At 44.2% G+C, this 18,333-nt stretch overlaps 1 protein-coding gene across 1 annotated transcript in view; it reads left to right on the top strand.

Annotated features, from left to right (window-relative positions):
- The window catches only part of LOC125483110 (cell division cycle protein 20 homolog), a 74,906-nt gene that overhangs the window by 1,992 nt on the left and 54,581 nt on the right, over nucleotides 1-18,333 (top strand). The window contains exon 2 of the mRNA XM_048596772.1: nucleotides 973-1,510. Coding sequence (XP_048452729.1) covers nucleotides 973-1,510 — 538 coding nt within the window. The remainder of the gene's footprint in view (nucleotides 1-972; nucleotides 1,511-18,333) is intronic.

The following is an 18,333-nucleotide window of genomic DNA, read 5'->3' as shown; positions in this document are numbered from 1 at the left end:
CCTCTCTGCTCCTATGATGCTGCTTGGCCTGCTGTGTTCATCCAGCCTTGCACCTTGTTGTCTCTCCCAGCTACCACCAGTTCTGAGGAAGGGTCACCGGACCCGAAACGTTAAGTCTGATTTTTCTTCACAGATGCTGCCAGACCTGTTGAGCTTTTCCAGCGACTTCTGTTTTTGTTCCTCTCACTTATACTCTGTATGTCACATTTTATTATCTTGTCTAGTGTTTAACTAGCTAACAAAATCAATTTTTTTTGAACTCAAGGAAGCTTTTTAAAAAAATTGACTCCTTTTAAACATAACTTTTTGCAGCCTGAGTAAATTTAACGATGACGGAGGGGATTATTTTTAATGTAACCTTATTGCGATCAACGGAGGGAGAGTTGATTGAAGAAGGGGATCCAGCTTATCCCTCCTCACCTGTTAGCATAACTATTTTGGGGTATTTCACCAAAACTGTCATGAACTTGGGATCCTGTCTGGGGACTCGGTATAACAGGGTACTCATGGTGGTCTGCCCTGATCATTGTTTCAGGGTTTGGTGGTCCTTTTGTAGCAGCAGTGATATATACTGAAGACTTGAGCTGGGTCTTGCCTTAGTTATCCCTAACTGCTGGAATATCTTGGACATCCCACGCTGAAATCTGCAGATTTTTTGAGGGAACATTAAGATGAGGGTCAGGAATTAAAATTGCCCGGGCTTCAAGATTTGGGGAACCCCTGCGCCATGATTTCTATTCCCAAAAATAAAAGAGACTATAATGTCACAGGGAAGGACTGAAATCATGTTGTCCACACTAAACCATTTTGCTCCTGAGTCTTTAATATGACACTATGGCGCATCACATCTGACGTTTGCAAGTCCCACACTGTTTCTCTAAGACTCTTCCTGCAGTTTTCCATGTTTTAAAATTTGTCTCCATTTCCTTTTGACATATATTCTTTCTCTCTTTCTCTGTACTTGATTTTCAGGCGGCAGAAAGAGGAAAGCTGATGGGTTCTTTACTCAAAACCAGTACCACAGGGAACAGGATGAAATGGGAGCTGCCCAGTCCAGTTGCCAGTAGCAGCCCTGTTGTTGCAAGGTGGCAGAACTTACCCAGAAGACAATGCAGAAGGACAGCCGCATCAAGTGGAGCTCCAGTAGCGACTGTAATAGAGGAAGAAGGAAGAACTAGAACTGGGACATTGGCAAGTGCAGCAACTAAGGCTAACATTGTGACGGCAACAACAAGAGACCGATTTAGGGCTGGAGTAGAAGTTGTAATAATGATACAGGCAGAAGACAGGACAATAATAGCAGCAGAGGGTGGAACTGAGACAGGAGATGACAGCCAAACTAGATCTGTAACTGTTGGTGGGACCATGACAGAACCAGATAAGGACACTGGGCCTGGGTTTGAGGAAGTCATGAAGACAGAGACAGATACAGAGCAATTAGCCAAACACATCCTCCCCTGTAGGAAGAAAGCTTTTCAGCAAGCATGTTTGGGACACTGTGAGTCTCCAGGTATGTGTTCAGTCATATTTTTACAAAATAAATATATCTTTAAAAGGTATTTTTTAAAAAGTTGTCCTTTTTGTGTGTTGCAGAATGGATTGTGTCCTAATATTTTGAAGGTTAGATTTTAATATAATAAAAGCTATAATTCTAGTATGTATTTCCTCTGATAAATCACACGGGTACATCTAATGAATATCTAGAGAATTGTCCACCATTTCAAGATATTGGTGGAATGAAGCAAGAGGAAGGAGCATCTGTCCCCAGTTCACAATTACCTGCATTGTTACGAAAAAAGCTGGAAACACAATCTTGAATCACTTTAAAGGTGGATTCAGATTTCATACCATGTTTGACCTGTCGACCCCATCAGCATTACCTTATAATTGAACAATCAGAATTTCATAGTCCCTCCCTTCTTTTCCTAATCACTGTGCTAACTTATCAGAAATAGTATGAGAGTCATGTGAACCAAAAGAGAGAGAGAAAAAATATACAGAGGTCCATGTCTGGAGGTTGTAGTGACTATTGATTTCAGATGGGTGGGTTTAAGAAACTCTTTGGTCTCCCTAGCTGTTTGCCATCCAGTGCTGACCCCTACTGGCAGCTTTACACACCACGTCCTGCAAGGACTCCATCCTATTCTCCTTCACCTACGTTGCATTTATTTGATGATGCCACCTTCTAAAACAGCTGACATGGCTTGCTTCTTCTGTGACCGTGGTTTCCCACCCACTGTGGTTGACAGGGCCCTCAACCGCATCCGACCTATCACCTGTGCCTCCACCCTTGCCCCTTCCCATCACTCACAACATTGTGATCCGGTTCCTCTTGTCCTCACTTTTCATCCCACCAGCCTCTGCATTCAAAGGATCATTCTCTGCCATTTCAGATAACTCCAGCAGAATGTCACCACCAAATACACCTTTCCCCCAATCCCCCTGTCTGCATTTCGCAGGGAGCGTTCCCTCTGGGACACCCTAATCCATTCCACAACTACTAACACCACCCCTGCTTCCCACGGCACCTTCCTATGTAACCACAGAAGGGGCAACACCTGCCCCTTCACCTCCTCCCTGCTCACCATCCAACGGCCTAAACAGTCTTTCCGGGTGAAGCAGCATTTCACCTGTACCTCCTCCAATCTTGTGTATTGTATTTGCTGCACCCAATGTGGCCTACTCTACATTGGAGAAACCAAATGCAGACTGGGTGACCGCTTTGCAGAACACCTCTGGTCTGTGCGCAAGCGGGACCCCAACCTTCCTGTAACTGGTCATTTTAACGCAGCGTCCTGCTCACATGCCCTCTGTCTGTCCTCGGCACGCTGCAATGCTCCAGTGAATCACAGTGAAAACTGGAGGGCAACATCTCATCTTCAGACTCAGCACTTTACAGCCTACTGGACGTAGTACTGAGTTCAATACGTTTAAATTGTGAACCAGCTCCCATTTCTTCCCTCAGAGATAGCAAGAACTGCAGATGCTAGAGTCAGAGATGACACAATGTTGATGTTTTGTGTCGGGACACTTTTCTGAAGAAGGGTCCTGACCAGAAAGGTCAACTTTCCTGCTCCTCTGATGCTGCCTAGCCTGCTGTGTTCTTCCAGCTCCGCATTGTGTTATTCCATTTATTCCCTTTCTTTTAGTTTTGCTTGTTACATTGCCTGTGACTATGTCCTCTCTTCCCTCCCATTGCCCCAGTGGGACTGTCTGCTGTTTCACGTCTGGCAGTTAGACACACCATTGTTCTGCCATTCTCACATTCTGATCACTTAATCTGAACTATCAACATCTTTTCTCCACCAGCACTTTACACCTCACCACCCTCACATCCCCCCCGCCCCCCATAACTTTAGCATAAATGCTGTCCCCTCCACACTTCACTTCAGCTCTAATGAAGAGTCACCCTAGACTCGAAATGTCAGTTTGCTCTCTCTTCGTGGATGCTGTCTGACCAGCTGTGATCTGCAGCATATGTTATTTTCAGTAGAGATTCCAGCATCTGCAGTAATTTGCTCCCACTGGCAGCTTGTTTGGATGTCCTTTTTTTTTAAAAAGGTGGCCTAATAGGCTCAACAATCATTGCTAAGGTTTCCCTCTAAATAATTGCATTATGGGCAAAGTTTGGGAAAATAACTGAAGAATCATGACCAACAGTTAATGCTTTTAAGAGAGTGGGCAAATGCGGAAAATTGACAAAAAAAACAAAGACTTGTGCAGTCTGTAGGAATTGTGAAGAAGGCTAAAAGCAGTGTGTTCCAAACCAATGAAGAACTCATAGATGTTTACCAGACAGATGGAAGCCATTTGGCCCATCATTTCTGTACTGGTAGACAAAGTTTCAACAACATTTTCCAGTTTTTGGCCCCTACACCTGAAGGTTATGGCAAGACAAATGAAAGTTTAAATAGAGATAGTAAGAATTGCCAATGCTGGAGTCTGAAATAACACCTACACTCGGTTCGCGACAAACGACAACACCTCCCAGTCGCGAACCACTTCAACTCCCCCTCCCACTCCCTGGACGACGTGTCCATATTGGACCTCCTCCAGTGTCACAATGATGCCACCCTGAGGCTGCAGGAACAGCATCTCATATTTCGCTTGGGAGCCCTGCAGCCCAATGGTCTCAATCTGGACCTTACTAGCTTCAAAATCTCCCGACCCCCAGCCTCATCCCCAGACCAGACTCCCCTCTCATCCCCACCTCCTTGATCTGTCCATCTTCTCTCCCACCTATCCGGTCCTCCCACCTCACTAACCAATCCCCACCACTATCTACCTGCTATCACCATCCAACCTATCTTTCCCAGCCCAACACCCCCTCTCTCTATTTATTTCAGAGCCCCATTCCCCTCCTCCATTTCTGAAGAAGGGTCCCGACCCGAAATGTCAGCTTTCCTGCTCCTCTGATGCTGCCAGGCCTGCTGTGTACCTCCAGCTCCACACTGTGTTATGAAAGTTTAAATACTTTTTAAATTATTTATTCAATTGTGGGATGCGAGCATCGCTGGTTGGCTAGCATTTATTGCCTGTCCCTAGTTGCCATTGAGAAGGTGGTGGTGAGCTGTCTTCTTGAATCACTGCAGTCCATGTGCTGTAGGTTGACCCACAATGCCATTAGGGAGGCAATTCTAGGATTTTGACTCAGCGACAGTGAAGGAACAGCAATATAGTTCCAAGTCAGGATGATAAGTGGTTTGGAGGAGAACTTGGAGGTGGTGGTGTTCCCATATGTCTGCTGCCCTTGTCCTTCTAGATAGAAGTGATCGTGAGTTTGGAAGCTGCTGTCTGAGGATCTTTGAAATTCTGCCATGCATCTTGTAGATGCTGCATGCATCTTCTGCTGTTACCGAGTGTCAGTGGTGGAGGGAGTGGATGCTTGTGGATGTAGTGTCAATCAAGCGGGCTGCTTTGTCCTCAATAGGTGTCAAGCTTCTTGAGTGTTGTTGGAACTGCATTCATCCAGGCAAGTGGGGACTATACCATCATACTCCTGACTTGTGCCTTATAGATGGTGGACAGGCTTTGAGGAGTCAGGAGGTGAGTTACTTACCACAGTATTCCTAGCCTCTGACCTGCTCTTGTAGTCACTGTGTTTATGTGGTAAGTCCAGTTGAGTTTCTGGTCAATGATAACCCCCAGGATGTTGATAGTGGGGGATTCAGTGATGGTAACACTATTGAATGTCAAGGGATGGTTGTTAGATTGTTTCTTATTGGAGATGGACATAGCCTGGCATTGGTGTGGCGCGAATGTCACTTGCTTCCTGTCAGCCCAAGCCTGGATATTGTCCAGATCTTGTTGCATTTGAACATGGACTGCTTCAGTATCTGAGGAGTCATGAATAGTGTTGAACATTGTGCAATCATCGGTGAACATCCCCATTTCTGACCTTATGATGGAGGGAAGGTCATTGAAGCAGCTGAAGATGGTTGGGCCTAGGACATTACCTTGAGGAACTCCTGCAAAGATGTCCTGGAGCTGAGACGATTGATCTCCACAACCACGACCATCTTCCTACGTGTCAGGTATCGCTCCAACCACCGGAGAGTTTGCGCCCTGATACCCACTGATTCCAGTTTAACTCGGGCTCCTTGATGCACACTCAGTTGAATGCAGCCTTGATAGCAAGAGCTGTCACCCTCACCTCACCTCTGGAATTCAGCTCTTTTGTCCATGTTTGAACCAAGGCTGTAATGAGATCAGGAGCTGAGTGGCCCTGGCAGAACCCAAACTGGGCGTCACTGAGCAGGTTATTGCTGAGCAGGTGCTGCTTGATAGCACTGTTGATAACACTTTCCATCACTTTACTGATGATCAAGAGCAGACTGATGGTGCGCTAATTTGCTGCGTTGGATTCTTCCTGCTTTTAGTGTAGAGGACATAGTTGGGCAATTTTCCACATTGTCGGGTAGATACCAGTGTTAACTGTACTGGAACAGCTTGGATAGGGGAGCAACAAGTTCTGGAGCACAAGTCTTCAGTACTATTGCCGGAATGTTGTCAGGGCCCGTAGCTTTTGCGATATCCAGTGTCTCCAACTATTTCTTGATATTATGTGGAGTGAATTGAATTGGCTGAATAATTGTATCTGTAATGCTGGGGACCAATGGAGGAGGCCTGCTCAAATGTCTGGGAGTTTCTGACATAAGCATTGTTTCAGACAGTGAGTTCCACACTCTCATCACTCTCTGAGCTAAATAAAATCCTCAAATTTCCTCTTAGCCTTCTACCTCTCACTGTAAATCTATGTCCCCAGTTACTAATCGCTACTAATGGAAAAAAGTACCGTCCAATCCACACTGTTTATTCTCATCACAATCTTATACACCTCTATTAGATCCTGCAGTATATGGCTATCCTCCTCACTATTTACCACCCATTCATGAACTTCTTGATCATACCCTTCATATTACGGTCCAAATTATTGATGTACACCACAGACAGCAAGGGCTGCAGCATCGAACCCTGCAGAACTCCACTGGAAACAGACTTCCAGTCACAGAAACATACCCCTGTCATTACCTTCTGCTTCCTGTTGCTCAGCCATTTCTGGATTCAATGTGCCACCTTGACTTGGATCCCATGGGCTCTTATTTTCTTGATCAGTCTGCCATGAGGGTCATTGTCAAAAGTTTTGCTAAAATCCATTTAGACCACTTACCCTCACTAACACCTCCTCAAAACGTTTCATCAAACTTGACCTTTCCTTAGTAAATCTATTCCTGATTAATCCATATGTCTCCAACTATGAGTATACTCTGTCCCGCAGAATTCCTGTAATAACCAGGACTAAGTGACTGGCCTGTAATTTCCTATTCTATCCCTTCCTCTCTTTTTATATAATGGGACAACATTACCTCACCTGTGGCCATGGAAGTTTGAAAATTACTGCCAAGGTTCCTGATATCTCCTCTTTGCCTCATTTAATCGCCCGTGATCCATCTAATCCAAACCTGTAAACGTATTCACTTTTAAGACTGCGAAACCTGCTAGAACCTTCTCTCTGTCTCTATGTTAATTTCTTCTAGTATTTCACCATCGTCCACTCTGATGTCTATATTTGCATCATCCTTTTTCATTGTGAAGGCTGATGCGAGGTATTCATTGAAGACTGTGCCCACGTCTTCCAAGTCCACATGCAGATTATCTAAAGGTCCCTACTCTTTCCCTAATTATTTTCTTGCTCCTTACATATTTAAAAACATCTTTGGGTTTTCCTATATTTGACGTGCAAGTGCTTTCTCATGCATTCGCTTTGCTTCCCCAATTTCCTTTTTAAGTTTCCCCCTTGTACTTTTTTGTACTACTCTAGGGACCCTGTTGTATTGAGCTCTCAGTATCCACCACAAGCTTTTTGTTTTTCTTAATCCAAATCTGTATGTCCCTTGACATCCAGGGTTCTCTGGTCTTGATTTGCACCCTTTGTCTTTATGAAATTTATTTTCCCTGTACAATTCGTATTTCCTCCTTAAATGCCTTCCACTGGTCTGATGCCATTTTATCTGCAGTAGCTGCTCACTTGGGTCAAATCATACTTTGTCTTAGTAACATTAGCCTTTACCCAGTTTTGAGCTTTTATTTTGGCCTTATTGTTTTCCTTAACTATCCTCAACATAACTGAGTTATGGCCATTATCTCCGAAATGCTTCCCTCCTAATATGCCTTCCATCTGCCCAGACTCATTTCTGAATATTCGGTCCAGAACTGCCTCTTCCTTGTTGGGCTTTCTGTATACTGGCTGAAACAATTCAAGAATTGTATTACCTCCCTTCCTTGCACACTAAAACTGTCCCAGTTTAGGGGGAGGCAATGGCCTGCGGGTGTTATATCTAGACTACTAACCCAGAGACCCAGATAATGCTCTGCAGATCTGGGTTCAAATCCCACCTTGGCAGATGGCGGAATTTGAATTCAATAAAAGTCTGGAGTTAAGAGTCTAATGACGATCTCAAAACTGTTGACAATTGTTGGAAAAACACATCTAGTTCACTAAAGTCCTTGAGGGAAGGAAACTACTGTCCTTACCTGGTTTGACTTACATGTGACTTCAGGCCCACAGCAATGTGGTTGACTCTGAACTGCCGTCTGGGCAATTGGGAACAGACAACAAATACTGGACTGGCCAGTGATATCCACATCTCATGAATAAATTAAAAAGGGCAAATATTTAGGTAGTTAAAATACTCTATTATTACTGCCGTATTATTACGCTTGATTGCATATCAGAGCCTTCAAATTTCCATGGCTACTTGGGGGCCTACAATACTCACCTTTTGTGTTTTTACTTCTATCCACGGGGCCTTATTTGATGATCCTCACTGCTACTATTGATTCCTTGACCAACATTGAGACTAAATTCACTTCTAACCTTTAAACTCACCATTAAAATCACTTCTTTATCTAACCTATCTTTCCTCTCTTTCCACACTCATTTAATTGTGTTTTAACTTCTAATTGAATTTCAACCCTCTCCACTCTGAACAATTTGTCAGGATCCCATCCCTCTGCCAATCTGGTTTAAACCCACCCCCACAATGTTAAGGATGTTAGTTACTTTCATGTTTATGTAACCTGTGCAACTTGTACAGATCACAGCTCCCCCAGAAATGGCCCCCATGGCCCCAGGAACCTTCTGCACCAAATCCCCAACCAGGCCTTCCTCTGCTTGAAACTTCTATTCTTGTACTCAGTCCTGTGTGGCACCGGGAGTAATCTAACATTGATGTCTTGCTTTTCATTTCCCGACCTAACACCTTGAATTCTGCTTGCAGGGCCTCATATCTCTCTTTTTTAAAATTATGTCATTGGTCTCAAAATGTTTCCTAGTCTCTGACTATTCACCTTTCCCTTCTGAATGCCCTGCAACTGTTCTGTGATATCCTCGACTCTGGCACCTAGGAGATAACCATACCAGTCTGGAGTCAGTTTGATGGCTGCAGAAGTGCCTGTCTAGTCCCCTGACTAATGAATCCCCTACCACTAGTGATGTTCCATCATTTCTCCTCCCCCGACTATGCAGCAGACCACTCACATTGCCATGGCCGTGGCTCTGACTAGCCTCCAGAGAGGAACTGTCTCTCTTACTGTATTTCAAGGCCAAAAAGTTGCTTGCAAGTGAGATGTATTCGGGGAATTCCCTCACTGCCTATTTGGTCCATTTCTTTGGTCTAACAGTTACCTAATCCCTCTCTGATCGCCCTTCCTTAATCTGCAGAGTGATCACAACCTGAAATGTGCTATCCACAAACCTCTCAGCCTTGTGAATGCACCAGCTACTGCTCAAGCTCCAAAATCGGCCAGATTGAACACTTGCTCAGATGGTCATCCAGACCTCCAGGAGCAACTAGGAGTTTCTACATAGTGCAAATGTGCAAATCACAGGCCCGAGCTTCATAGACACACCTTAATTAAATAGAACAAGGACCCTTTGCGGTTATTTTACCCTTGCTTCTACTTAAGTATTGACCAGAAAGATCTTTTTCTTAATTTCAAAAATATACTTTTTTAATAAAAATCTTTACATACCTACATAGTCACTAGAACAATATAATTTTGTACAGTCTTTACATATGTAGAACAAACAAACCCAAGGCATTTCTTACTTATACATGACTATTTACAGACATTTGAGACACCAAGAGAGTCTGATAACTGAATGTACCCTCTCCCATTTTAACTTTGGCAGTACCTTAGCGACAGCTGCCCCAATCTTTAATGTGTCTCTCAGCACGTAGTCCTGGACCTTGGAATGTGCCAGTCTGCAATACTTGGTCGCAGTCAATTCATTGCTCTGGAAGACCAACAAGCTTTGGGCAGATCAAAGAGCATCTTTCACCGAGTTGATGGTCCTCCAGGTGATGTTTATCTCGATTTGCGTTCCGGGGAACAGACCATAGAGCACAGAGTCCTGTGTCATGAAGTTGCCTGGGACGAATCTTGCCAAAAACCACTGCATCTCTCTCCAGACTTCCTTTGCAAAGCACATTCCAGCAGGAGGTGGGTGACAGTCTCAGCTCCCCCCGCACCCCGCCTCTCCCCCTCCCCCCGACCCCCACCACCCACACCAGCTGCTTCAAAGGACAGGTGATACTGAATGGTCCAAGTACCCGGAGCATTCCGTGACAACAAGGCCAGACCCATCCTTCGCTACCCTGGGGGGAGGTAGAACCTCAGTACATAGTGGCACTTGGTGTTTGTGTACTGAAGGTCTATGCACAGCTTGATGCAACTGCACACAAAGATGACCATCAGGATGAAGGTGGCGTTGGATACATTCTTCCCTCCTTGTCCAGAGCTTTGTACACGGTGTCCTTGTAAACACGGACCATCTTAGACATCGAGATGAGGTGGAAGATGGCTTGGATGACTGTCACAGTGCAGGTTCTGGGAGTGAGCCAGACCAGAGTTATGTACAACAGCATTAAGGTACCTCACAACTGATAACCAGGTTTTTACCTGCAATGGAGAGGGAACGGTGCCCCCAAATTCCCAGTTTCTGTCTCACCTCTGTGCATGAAAACTAGATTCTGAATGTTTACAGAATGAGATAATTGCAGGAAGCATTAATTTTACTGACAAATTTACTCTTAAGCTGCAGCTAGGTGGCGCAGTAACATCATATATGCACTCACCATTGTTTTCCTGTGACATGGGAGATAAATCACTAAACCTTTATTAATCCAGTCAGTCTATGATTCTGCAGATTAAATAGCTGCTGTTGTGTAGAGTTGATGTCCAGTACTGAGGACCAGAGAATTTCTATCATTGGTCCTCAGTGATGATCATGGCAGTCATAGTTAGCAAAACTAATCACTGTATAACTTCTGAAGAAGGGTCTAGGCCCGAAACGTCAGCCTTCCTGCTCCTCTGATGCTGCTTGGCCTGCTGTGTTCATTCAGCTCTACACCTTGTTATCTCACATTCTCCAGCATCTGCAGTTCCTACTATCACTCTATAATGGCGAATTTTTAAATAGTCATTGATAAAATGATAATTACATTACCTAGAAGTGTCTCACAATTAAAGAAGCTGGATATGGTGGCAGGTATATGCAGTGTGGAACTTTGTTTTCAAGTCCATTATTATATTGCAACATTGTAAAGGCAAACAATGTGCACCACCATGTTCACTTGTCTAGTCATACACAGTCTTGTAATCTTTTGGACAATTTTAGGCAATGTTCCAGTATTTAACTAATTTAGAATTATTTCTTCTAAGTTTTTTTTTCAAGAAATGGTTTTAGTGAATCTTAAACTCATCAGTATGGTGGGTACTTCTATCCTAGCCATATTTCTATTCCAGAATCCACACTCTGTATTATGCATGTTCATGCTAAATATAAAATGATAAAATTCCCTTTACTCTGTCATATGAATGTGTCTTAGCTCCAAAGTCAACTTGTGCTGTATTGCATTGCAAAGTGAATCCAAACTGGGCAAGTTTATACTATTAGCCCATTTTCCTTAGAAACAATTCCCAATCGTTTTTGTTTACTTGTGGACTTGTTGCTGGCTGGTCAGCATTTATTGCCATCCCTAGTTGCCCATGAGAAGGTGGTGGTGAGCTGCCTTCTTGAACTGCTGCAATCCACATGAACCCATTTGGATACAGAACTGGCTTGAAGATAGGAGACAGAGGGTGATGGTGGAGGGTTGCTTTTCAGACTGGAGGCCTGTGACCAGCGTGTGACACAAGGATCGGTGCTGCGTCCACTGCTTTTCGTCATTTATATAAATGATTTGGATGTGAACATAGGAGGTATGATTAGTAAGTTTCCAGATGACACCAAAATTGGAGGTGCAGTGGACAGTGAAGAATGCCCTCCTGCACTCTCCATTGAACCAGGGTTGATTCCCTGGTTTGATGATAATAGTTGAGTAGAGGATATGCTGGGCCATGAGGTTACATGTTGTGCTGGAGTACAATTCTGCTGCCCTTGATGCCCCACACACCTTATAGATGCCCAGTGTTATGTTGCTAGATCTCTCTGAAGTCTGTCCCATTTAACATGATAATAGTGCCATACAACATGATGGAGGTTATTGTCAATGTGAAAGCTGGACTTCAGTTGCACAAGGACTGTGCAGTGGTCACTCTTACTGATACTGTCAAGGACAGATGAATCTGCAGCCAGCAGATTAGTAAGGATGAGGACAAGTATATTTTTCCCTCTTGCTGGTTCCCTCACCATCTGCCGCATATGCAATCTAGCAGCTAGGTCATTCATGAGGAATCGCCCAGAATGGACTTTCATTCAATTTACCAATCTAGATTTTATCCAGTTTGCAGACACTAATTTACAATTCACTGCACCAGCCTGCCCTTACTTAGCCTAATGTTTTTTAATATAAAACAAACATGACAAATAGCTGAAGACACAGAGATAACAAGGTGCAGGGCTGGATGAACACAGCAGGCCAAGCAGCATCATAGGAGCAGGAAGGCTGACGTTTCGGGCCTAGACCCTTCATCAGACAGCTGAAGACACAGATTTGTTTTAAAACTAATTTATTCAAAATAAACTAGATATTATTATTTCCTTTGTAACTGTGCACACAGCTGCTGTGTGAACTTTTTGTTTTTATCGTTGACTAAAATGACAGAGATTGTGAACCGGAAGAGAGGATCTGCAGCTACTTGTGCTGATTATGGCCTCCATGTACAATCCAACCAACGTACTGCCAACCAATTCTCAAATAATCATAAAGAAAGCTATGCAGTAACAAAACAGGTAGGCAAATATTGACTCTCTTAAAAAGCAAACTTGACATGTTAATAATGTGACTTATTACTTGACCTGATGACGACACTTGAGGGAAGTGCACCCAGCTGCAGCTCCTGGGAGACTGTCTCAGGGAGCTGGAGTTAGAGCTGGAGCTGGATGCACTCAGGATCATCCGAGATGCTGAGCGCATCATAGATAAGGATTTTAGTGAGGTGGTCACTCAGGTGCAGGCACAGAGCAGCTGGGTGACCACCAGGAAAGGCAAAGGGAGTAGGCAGAGAGTGCAGGAAGCCCCTGTGACCATTCCCCTGGAAAACAAGTATACTGCTTTGGATACTGTTGATGGGGAATGACTGATCAGGGGAAAACAGCAGTAGGCAGGTTGGTGACACTACAACTGGCTCTGGAGTACAGCAGAAAAGGGTAAAGGTAAACAGGACTTTACTGATGGGAGACTCGATAGTTAGGGTGACAGACAGGAGATTCTGTGAGTGCAAATGGGAATCCAGGATGGTGTTTGCTTCCCAGGTGCCAGGATCCAGGATGTCTCAGAGCGGCTGCGGAACGTTCTCGTGGAGGAGGGTGAGCAGCCAGGAGCCATTGTGCACATTGGCACAAATGACATAGGGAGAAATAGGGATAAGGTCCTGCGGAGTGATTATAGAGAACTAGGAAAAAGGTTAAAAATCAGGAGGTGGTAAACCTTGAAGGTGGTAATTTCTGGATTACTTCCAGTGCTATTTGTTAGTGAGGGTAAGAACAGGAGGATATGGCAGATGAATGTGTGACTAAAGAATTGATGCAGGGAGCAGGGATTCAGATTCTTGGATCATTGGGATCTTTTCTGGGGCAGAGGTGACCTGCTCAAGATGGATGGGTTGAACCTGAACTGGAGGGGGACCAATATCCTGCTGGGCAGATTTGCTACTGCTGCAAGGGAGGGTTTAAAACAGATTTGTTGGGTGGGGGGTGGGGGATGTCAGGCGCAGCTGGGAACCTGAACATCAGGGAGGCAAGTGCGAGGCTGGAGGGAAATACAGTAAACAGAAATAACAAGTTGAAGAGACAGGTCAGGCTGGAACAGGACAGGGAGCGAGGAATGCCTGTTGGATTAAATTGCATCTATTTCAATGCAAGAGGCCTGACAGGTAAGGCCGATTAACTCAGGGTGTGGATAGGTACATGGGACTGGGATATTATAGCCATCATAGAAACATGGCTAAGGGAGGGACAGGACTAGCAGCTTAATGTGCCAGGTACTGTAGGCAGGACAGAAGTGAAGGAAAGAGGGGAGTAGGAGTAGCATTTTTGATTAAGGGGAGTATCACAGCAGTAGTCAGAGATGAAATAACTGAGGGATCATCCAGTGAGGCTTTGTGGGTTGAGCTAAGAAATAAGAAGGAGATGGTGACATTATGCGGTTGTACTATTGGCCCCCAAATAGTCAACGGGAATTACAGGAACAGATATGCAAGGAGATTGGGGAGACTTGCAGGAGCAATAGGGTTGTCATAGTGGGAGATTTTAATTTTCCTAACCTAGACTGGGACTATCATAGTGTTAAGGGGGTGGAATTTGTTAAATATGTTCAGGAAAGTTTCCTTAAGCAGTATATAGAGGGTCCTACTCGGTAAGGGGCAAAACTTGACCTACTCTTGGGAAATAGGGCAGGACAAGTGACTGAGGTGACAGTGGGAGAGCACTTTGGCACCAGTGACCATAGTTCTGTTAATTTTAAAATAGCTATGAAAAAAATCAAAACTGGTCCACAGGTTCAAGTTCTAAATTGGGGTAAGGCAAATTTTGATGGAATTAGACAGGACCTTGCAGGGGTTGATTGGAATAGTTTGTTTCCAGGCAAAGGGACCTCTGGCAAGTGTTACGCCTTTAAAAGTGTGATAGCTGGAGTTAAAGATCTGCATGTTCCTGTGAGGGTGAAGGGCAAGTTTGGTTTGGAGTAGGGAACCCTGGATGACAAGAGATATTGAGGCTTTGACCAGAAAAAAGAAGGAAGCATGGCTCAGGAACAGGCAATTGGAATCAAGGGAATCCCTGGAGGTATATAGGGGATCCAGGAATTTACTTAAGAAAGAAATCAGGGGGCATGAGATAGCTTTGGCTGAGAAGATTAGGGTGAATCCAAAGAGATTCTTCAAGTATGTTAAATGAAAAAGAATAACTAGAGAGAGAATAGAACGCCTCAGGGACCAAAGTGGACACGTATGTGTGGAACTACAAGAGATGGGCGAGGTCCTCAATGAGTATTTCTCCTCTGTGTTTACTGTGGAGAACGACATGAAGACTTGGGAACTTGGGGAAGTTAGCGGCGATATCTTGGGGACAGTCCATATCATAGTAGAGGAGGTGTTGGAAGTATTAGAATGTACAAAAGTGGATAAATCTCCTGGTCCTGACCAGATATATCCAAGGACCCTGCAAGAGGATAGTGAAGAAACTGTAGGGGCCCTGGCTGATATATTTGCATCATTGTTAGCTACGGGTGAAGTCCCAGAAAACTGGAGGGTAGCGAATGTTGTGCCATTATTTTTGAGGGGCTGCATGGAAAAACCTGGGAATTACAGATGAGTAAGTGTAACATCTGTGGTAGGTAAGTTACTTGAGAAGATTCTGAGGGATAAGATATACATGCATTTAGAAAGACAGAGTTTGATTAGGAGTAGTCAGCATGGCTTTGTGCATGGGAGATCACGCCTCACAAATTTGTTCGAGTTCTTTGATGAAATGATGAGGAAGGTTGATGAGGGCAGGGCAGTATATGTAGTCTATATGGATTTCAGTAAGGCCTTTGATAACGTTCCACATGGTAAACTGCTCTGAAATTTTCGGTCACATGGAATCCAGGGAGAGCTGGAAAATTGGATACACAATTAGCTTGATTGTAGGAAGCAGAGAGTAATAGTGGAAAGATGCTTGTTGGACTGGAGGCCTGTGAGTAGTGGTGTGCCTCAGGGGTCGGTGCTGGACCCTTTTCTGTTTGTTGTCTATATCAAGGCATGATTATTAAGTTTACGGATGACACTGAAATAAACGGTATCGTGGACAGTGAGGAAGGTTGTCAGAAATTGCAGTGGGATCTTGATCAGCTGTGTAAGTGGGCCAAGAAATGGCAAATGGAGTTTAATATAGATAAGTGTGAGGTATTGCATTTCGGAAAGTCAAATCAAGGTTGGACTTTCATGGTGAATGGTAGGGCCTTAAGGAGTATAGTGGAACAGAGGGACCTTGGAGTTCAGATGTTCTGTTCTCTGAAAGTCGAGCAGTGAAGAAGGCTTTTGGCACACTGGCCTTCATCAGTCAGGGTATTGAGTGTAGAAGTTGGGAAGTTATGTTGCAGTTGTACAGGATGTTGGTGAGGCCACACTGGAGTATTATGTTCAGTTTTGGTCACCTTGCTATAGGAAGGATGTTATTAAACTGGAAAGAGTGCAGAAGAAATTTACAAGGATGTTGCGAGGACTCAAGGGACTGAGTTATTGGGAGAGGTTGGACAAGCTAGGACTTTTTTCTTTGGAGCATAGGAGGCTGAGGGGTAATATTATAGACGTGTATAAGTTCATGAGAGGCATGGATAGGGTGAATGCACTCAGTCGTTTTCCCAGGGTTGGGGAATTGAGGACTAGAGGGCATCAGTTTAAGGTAAGAGGGGAAAGAATACATGGGAACCTGAGGGGCAACTTCTTTTACACAGAGGGTGGTATCCAAACGGTACGTGCTGCCAGCGGAATTGGTTGAGGCAGGTACATTAACAACGTTTAAAAGGCACTTGGATGAATACATGGATAGGAAAGGTTTCGAAGGATATGGGCCAAGTGCAGGGAAATGGGCTTAGCGTGGATGGACATTGTGATTGGCATGGATCAGTTTGGGCCAAAGGGCCTGTCTCCGTGCTGTAGGACTGTATGACTGTATGACTCCATTTGAGAAAATACCTACCTTCTTTGCTTTAATTCAGGCAGTTAATTTTAAAACCTCCATAAAAGCTCATAAGACTGACTATTACTGAGGTGTGTAATAAAAAAGCTATTTTACTTTTAATGCAAGGCTTTGAATGACGCTGTTAAATTCAGGGTACAAGGCTTGAGGTTTTTTTGTCCAATAAACTTTAAATAATTGAATTGGCAACTTGGTTACAATAGCAGAGGAATTTGGTGGATTCACATTGTATGTAAACATGAAGCTCATGGTGTTAGATGGCAACATAAAATTACAGAGAGATTTAATAAATGAAGAAAATTGTGGTAAATGGATTTCAATTCAGGAATATGTGAGGCCATCCATTTTGGACATTTAAAAACAGACAAAACAGAGGACTCATAAAAAGCTAAAAATATTGTTGGTCCAAAGAGACTCAGGGGTCCAGATTCACAGAATATTAAATGTGACGAATAGGTTTAGAAAATCATGAAAAAAGCTAAAATAAAGCCAAGAACTGCAGATGCTGGAAATGTGAAACAAAAACAGAAATTGCTGGAGAAACTCAGAAGGTCTGGCAGCATAGAATTCCTACAATACAGACAGATGCCATTTGGGCTCATCAGGTCGCATGGCCTCTCCCACCCCATTGCTGTAGAGGGTTTTTGCTCCAAGGTTAAATCATGTAACTTGCACATTATAGGCAAATTAGTGTGGCAAATCGACCTAACCTGTGCACTGTTCGGACTGCAGGAGGAAACCAGAGCACTCGATAGAAACAGGGGGAATATGCAAACTCCATGTAGTCAGTCACCCAGGGCTGGAATTGAACCTGGGTCTCTGGTGGTGGGAGGTAGCAGTGCTAACCAATGTACCACCTCTCTGTGGAGAGAAAGCAGAGTCAACATGTTGGGTCCAGTGACCCTCCATCAGAACTAATAGTAGCTAGGAAAGGGTGGTATATAGTTGAAGACAGGGATGTGGATTTGGGAAGAGGGTAAAGGAGTGAGACGACAGATTTAGATGGAGCTCTGAGAGATAAAGATAGTTAAGCAAACAAGGGGATGGATAATGATATGCCAGGAAAGGAGAAAAGCTGTTAATGGGTCCATGAGTGGGTGAAAATGTGTTGGCTGTGCTGAAAGCAGCCATGTGATGACAAGAGATAGTAGGAACTGCAGATGCTGGAGAATCCGAGACAACGAGGTGCAGGGCTGGATGAACACAGCCGGCCAAGCAGCATCATAGGAGCAGAAAGGCTGACGTTTCGTTCCTTCATCAGAAAAGAGGGGCTAGGCCCGAAACATCAGCCTTTCTGCTCCTATGATGCTGCTTGGCCTGCTGTGCTCATCCAGCCCTGCACCTTGTTGTCATGTGATGACAAGGCCTGGAGTGTGCGATTGGGTAAAGGACATGGAAAAAGGAGATGAGTCTCTAAAATGATTAAACTCAATATTAAGTCCTGAAGGCTTCAGGATGCCCAAGCTGGAGCACTGCAGCAGGCCTGAGACAGAGATGCTAGTGTGGGAATGCAGTGGTGTGTTGAAGTGACAGGCAATCGAAAGCTCGGAATCATTTTTGCGGACAAATGTAAGTGTTCCACAGATCCGTTATCCATCCCATGTTTTGTCTCCCTGGTTTTGAGCAGATCACATTGTGAGCATTGA

The sequence above is a fragment of the Rhincodon typus genome, chromosome 1 (assembly GCF_021869965.1).
Source record: "Rhincodon typus isolate 14 chromosome 1, sRhiTyp1.1, whole genome shotgun sequence".
Lineage (NCBI taxonomy): Eukaryota > Metazoa > Chordata > Chondrichthyes > Orectolobiformes > Rhincodontidae > Rhincodon > Rhincodon typus.
The sequence above is the reverse complement of the archived record's forward strand: the minus strand, read 5'-3'. Positions and strand labels throughout refer to the sequence as shown.